Here is a 6000-nt window from a genome sequence, read left to right on the forward strand (position 1 = left end):
TGTGACAGCATAGTAGGGGCAAGGTAGTATTAGGTATTGTTGTCAGAACAAGCAACTCGGAAGAGGACAAAATTTGAGGCTTCTGAGAATTAGGGTCAGGTGGGGATGGAGGTGGGGAAGGGACTTCCAAGCAGGAAAGAATAATGAGTGTACCAAGTCCTGAGGTGAGGCTGTGATTAGTATTTTCAAGGAGAAGAATGAGGCCAGTGTAGCTGAAGTTATAAGCAATGCAGAGAGTGTGAGTGAGATGAGCTCAGAAATCTGGGCAGTAGCCAAATAATGGAAGACCTTGGAGGCCAGAGTGAAGAATTTGGATGCATTCAAAGTGCAATGGGATCTATTGAGGGGATTTAAGGAAAAGTGTGAAAAGCTTTCACTGACATGTAGTCGGGAGCTGTTCTGTGACTTGGGTGCATCTAGGCTATACATAAGGATTTAGTTGTGTCTTCAGTACCAAGGACAGGGCCCGGAATACAGGATATCTGAAGACTGAATGAATAAGCAGATGCACAGATCATATTTGATGATCAGGGGCTAATATGGGACATGCATGGGTACGCCTCTTATGACCTGGAAAAAACAAATGCCCCTCTAGCTTCCTGCTATTTCTCCTACCAACCACATCCAGTCAGTCATCTGATTCTATTGATTCTTCCATCAATATCCCTCTCTCACATGGCCATCCAGTTGCCTTTTCCTCACATCTGCAGCCTCGGTGCAGACCTTCTCTGCTACTGCCTGGGTCACTACACAAGCCTCCTCAGTTTCTACATTTCCAGTCTCTTTTCCTTCAGTCCATCCCCAGCACAGATCCCTGTGCAACATTTAATGCCCAGCTGTGACCCTATCCCTCCTGCCCTAGCCCTTCCACTACTTTCTCCAGAACTGAATGCCAACTCCACCAATGACCAGACCTCGGGCAACTCCACCAATCACCAGACCTCAGACAGCTCCACCAATCACCAGACCAGGGGCAACTCCACCAATTACCAGACCTCAGACAGCTCCACCAATGACCAGACCTCAGACAGCTCCACCAATGACCAGACCTCAAACAGCTCCACCAATGACCAGACCTCAGACAGCTCCACCAATGACCAGACCTCAAACAACTCCACCAAGGACCAGACCTCAGACAGCTCCACCAAGGACCAGATCTCAGACAGCTCCACCAACGACCAGACCTCAGACAGTTCCACCAACGACCAGACCTCACAGAGCTCCACCAACGACCAGACCTCAAACAGCTCCGCCAACGACCAGACCTCAGACAGCTCTGCCAACGACCGGACCTCAGACAGCTCCGCCAATAACCAGACCTCAGACAGCTCCACCAATCACCAGACCAGGGGCAACTCCACCAATGCCCAGACCTTGGGCAATCCCTGTCTTTCTCTCTTTGAACTCTGGTTTCTTCACTGGGAACAGGAGCAGTCAGACCAGGCTATTCCATTCCAAGATCGAAGGCATTGGTATTATTTCTGTCCTTAACTTCTCCTTTTAAATCTCCTGTTTATGATTTGAATCTTGGTGGGGCAGCACAATGCCATGGTGAGGAGCCTGTGTTGGAGTCTTGCTTCCCCTATGGAACAACTTAACCTCTGAATGCTTCTGTTTCCCCAGTGTTGAGATGGAGGTATTAATGGCACCTGCCTTACAGGGTGAAGAAAATAAATAGCATAATATGTATAAAGCCCCTAGAACTGTCTGGACCCAAAAAAAGTTGGGTTTTGTGAGCTGAAATTCAACCAGAAGGGGAAAAAAATAAAAATAAGGCGGTGGCTCATGCCTGTAATCCCAGCACTTTTGGAGGGCAAGGCAGGCAGATCACCTGAGACTGGGAGATCGAGACCATCGTGGCTAACATGATGAAACCCTGTCTTTACTAATAATACAAAAAACAGCCAGGCTTGCAATGGCATGCATGTTTCCTTTGAAAAGAAAAATAAAATAGCCAGGCGTGGTGGCACATGCCTGTAATCCCAGCTGCTCAGGAGGCTGAGGCAAGAGAATTGCTTGAGCCTGGCAGGCGGAGGTTGCAGTGAGCCAAGATTGCACCCTTGCACTCCAGCCTGGGTGACAAGAGCAAAACTCCATCTTAAATAAATAAATAAGTTGGCTGGCCGGGTGCACTTGCTCATGCCTATAATCTCAACACTTTGGGAGGCTGAGGCAGGCAGATCACCTGAGGTCGGGAGTTCAAGACCAGCCTGACTAACATAGGGAAACTCCATCTCTACTAAAAATACAGAATTAGCCAGCTGTGGTGATGCGTGCCTGTAATCCCAGCTACTTGGGAGGCTGAGGCAGGAGAATCACTTGAACCCAGGAGGCGGAGGTTATGGTGAGATTGCACCATTGCAGTCCAGCCTGGGCAACAAGAATGAAACTCCATCTCAAAAAAAAAAAAAAAATCGATTACTGCTAGTACTACTATTATTATTACCACATTTATTTATTTACTTAAAACTACTCCATGTTGAGCACTTACTCTTACAGTCCAGGCACTAGGTCAGGAGCTTCACATTCATGATCTAAATCAGGGATTGACAAATAATGACCTGGCTCGCTGCCTCCTTTTGTATGGCTTGTGAGCTAAGCATGATTTTTATCTATTCTTCTTTTGATTAAAAAAAAATTTAAAGAAGAATACTATTTCACGCACATGAAAATTGCATGGAACTCGCGTTTCAGAGCCCACACTCTGGACTCTGCTGGAACACAGGCACTCCCATTTGTTCACGCCTGGTGCTTTTGCTCTATAGTGGCCAAGCTGCCTCCCAGTAGAGCTGACTAGTTGTATCAGAGAACCTATGGCTCACATAGCCTAAAATATTTGCTGTCTGGCCCTAAGCTGAAAAAGTTTGCCAATCATTGACCAAGATTTGTCCCCTCAACAACTCCACAAAAGAAGGCTTTGGTTTAGGCCAGCCATGGTGGATCATGCCTATAATCCCAGCACTTTAGGAGGCTGAGGCGGGTGGATCACCTGAGGTCAGGAGTTCAAGACCAGCCTGACCAACATGGAGAAACCCTGTCTCTACTAAAAATACAAAATTAGCCGGGCGAGGTGGTGTGTGCTTGTAATTCCAGCTACTTGGGAGGCTGAGGCAGGAGAATCGCTTGAACCAGGGGCAGAAGTCGCAATGAGCCAAGATCGCAGCATTGCACTCCAGCCTGGGCAACAAGAGCAAAACTCCATCTCAAAAAAACTTAATAAATAAATAAAAATTAAAAAAAAATAAAATAAAACGCTTTGGTTCAACTGTGAGTAAGTGGTAAAAGCAAGATTTGAACCCAGTTCTTTCTAGGTTCTATACCCCAGAAGCTTGGCGGCACATGACTGATACCGTGGGATAGAGTGCATAGGTGATAGCTGGTGAAATGAATACCAGGAAGGAATTCAGGCAGTTGGATTCAATCTCTTCCAAATTACTCTATTGTTACCCTAGAGGCATGGCTTGCAGCCATAATAGCATGGATTTGGAAATCAGAATACCCTAGATTCTAATCACAGTTCTGCCATTGATGAGTTATATCGCCTCTTCGAGCCCCTGTTTCCGTTCCTGTGAACCACAAACAATGGGACTTTCCTTACAATGGTTTTGACCAGGTTGAATAAAAACCCCCATGCTATCTACTCCTGCCCCACTTTCTCTCTCTAGGCCACTATTTTTCCATTTGAAAAATGATGAGAACTTTCTGCTCTGACACTCTAGGATCGTGATATTCTCCATGTCTTATTTTAGCTCAGTGTCTGGCTCCACACGCTGTGATTCAAGTTTGCACGGAGGTTGTACCCTGCCTTCCCTGGAAAAGGTGTCTTCAGGTTAGGTTGAAGGCATGGGGGAGGTTGCGCCCAGAGGAGGCTGGGTAAGGAGCAGGGACTGGAGGAGGGGATGCTGGAGGATCCCTTTTCAACTGTTAGCACAGCCACTGAAAAGAAGGAGCTGAGTGCCAGCCCCAAGGGATGGAATGGAGATGAGGCATGCAGTGGGGTTTGTTCATAAAATATCAACTGAATTACAAGGACCTGATTTGGGTTTAATTAAATTATGTTGAATTAATTTGAATTGAAGAATGGAGTCAGATGAATTGGGGTTAGTTGGATTGGATGGATGGAGTTAAATGTACCCGAGCTGAGTTGATTTGGGCTGATTTTAGCTGAATTGCATTGGATTGGGCTGAAATTTGGAGAGTAGCACTAGAGAAAAAAGACTTCAGGCCAGGCACGGTGGCTCATGCCTGTAACCCCAGCACTTTGGGAGGCTGAGGTGGGTGGATCACGAGGCCAGGAGTTCAAGACCAGCTTGACCAACATGATGAAACCCCATCTCTACTAAAAAATTACAAAAATTAGCCAGGCGTGGTGGCAGGTGCTTGTAATCTTAGCTACTCAGGAGGCTGAAGCAGTAGAATCGCTTGAACCTGGGAGGTGGACTTTCCAGTGAGCTGAGATCATTCCACTGCACACTCCAGCCCGGGCGGCAGAGGGAGACTCCATCTCAAAATAAACAAATAAACAAACAAACAAATAAAGACCTTAGGCCAGGCACAGTGGCTCAAGCCTGTAATCCCAGCACTTTGAGAGGCCGAGGCAGGAGGATCACTTGAGGCCAGGAGTTCGAGACCAGCCTGGCCACCATGGTGAAACCCTATCTCTACTAAAAATACAAAAATTAGCTGAGCATGGTGGCAGGTGCCTGTAGTCCCAGCTACTTGGGAAGCTGAGATGGGAGAACTGCTTGAACCTGGGAGGCACAGGTTGCAACGAGCCAAGATCATGCCACTGGATTCCAGCCTGGGCAACAGAGGGAGACTCCATCTCAAAAAAAAAAAAAAAATTAATTAATAAGAAGAAGAAAAAAGGATTTACTGGAACTCTGGACACTCAAATCCTCTGGCAATTGTTTATGTTGGTATCTTGGGCAACTCTCTATGCAGTTCTGGGCCTTGGTACCCCCATTTTCTCAAGTGAATGCTAATAACAACTCCTAGAGATGTCAGAAGATGGGTATGAGATCACATAGGAAAAAGAGGCTTGTGCCTCAAAAGAAAAAAAAACTGAAAACAAATTTTGAACTCTAATTACACGTATGATGAAGTATGTGGGGTGAGGTGTACTGACGCCTGAAACACTCTGAAATGCATCTGGACAATAAGGTAGATTGGTGGATGGTTGAACATATAGACAGATGGACATACAAGGTCGTGCAGGTCTAGGGATCTGTTAATGGTTGACTCTAAGTGGTGGCTACATGGGTGTTCGCTGTAAATTTCTTTGGACTTTTCCATTGATTTGAAAAAATTTAAAACAAAATATTGCACAGAAAATAAGGAGCCTTGTAAACTGTTAATTGCAGTTTATCAGCAGTGGTTAAAAATACAGCCTCCGGAGGCGAATTGCGTGAGTTTCATTCCCAGCTCTGCCTCTCACTAGTTGTATGGCCCTGAGCAAATGACTTCATCCCTCTGAGTGTCTGTTTCCATATCTGTAAAATGGGCTATTAATAGGATTTACCTCACAAGGTTGTTGTGGATATCAGAACAGAGCCTGCTACCTAATTAGCACCCAGTAAGCCCTCGCTGTAATGTGGTCCTCTAAAGGACGCTTTGCAATGGGCATTGATATCTCCATTGCACATAGAAGGAAAAGTGGGGCTCAGAGAGGGTCCGCAACTCCTCCCAGGCCACATAGCAAGGAAGTGGCTAAGCGGAAGAGGAACCACAGGTCCCTGGAACTGGAAATGGTCCCCGAGCACACAAGGCCTTAGGCTCACCCGACAGAATGAAGAAGATGCCAGAGACGAAAGCCAGAATGGTCCTCTGCGGGCGGATGTGGCCGATGTTGCTGATGACGAAGGCCGTGAACACGAGGAAGAGACTGACCATGGGGAAGGGGGTGGCTGTGCGCACTGTCTCTGGGGAGGGGATGGGGAGAGACAGGGGTGAGGAGGAATCTCCAGCGGGACACTTCCGCATTCCTTGACCTCTGCTCTC

The 6000-nt window shown here is 46.8% G+C and overlaps 1 protein-coding gene across 4 annotated transcripts in view; it reads right to left on the reverse strand.

Annotated features, from left to right (window-relative positions):
* Positions 1–6000, reverse strand: part of CACNG7 (calcium voltage-gated channel auxiliary subunit gamma 7) — a 29175-nt gene that overhangs the window by 16616 nt on the left and 6559 nt on the right. For all 4 annotated transcript variants that reach the window (XM_032271123.1, XM_032271124.1, XM_032271121.1 and 1 more), the window contains one exon: positions 5781–5921. In XM_032271123.1, the coding sequence (XP_032127014.1) occupies positions 5781–5921 (141 nt within the window). The remainder of the gene's footprint in view (positions 1–5780; positions 5922–6000) is intronic.

The sequence above is a fragment of the Sapajus apella genome, unplaced genomic scaffold (assembly GCF_009761245.1).
Source record: "Sapajus apella isolate SASKATOON/1434 unplaced genomic scaffold, GSC_monkey_1.0 scaffold224, whole genome shotgun sequence".
In the NCBI taxonomy this organism is placed as follows: Eukaryota; Metazoa; Chordata; class Mammalia; order Primates; family Cebidae; genus Sapajus; species Sapajus apella.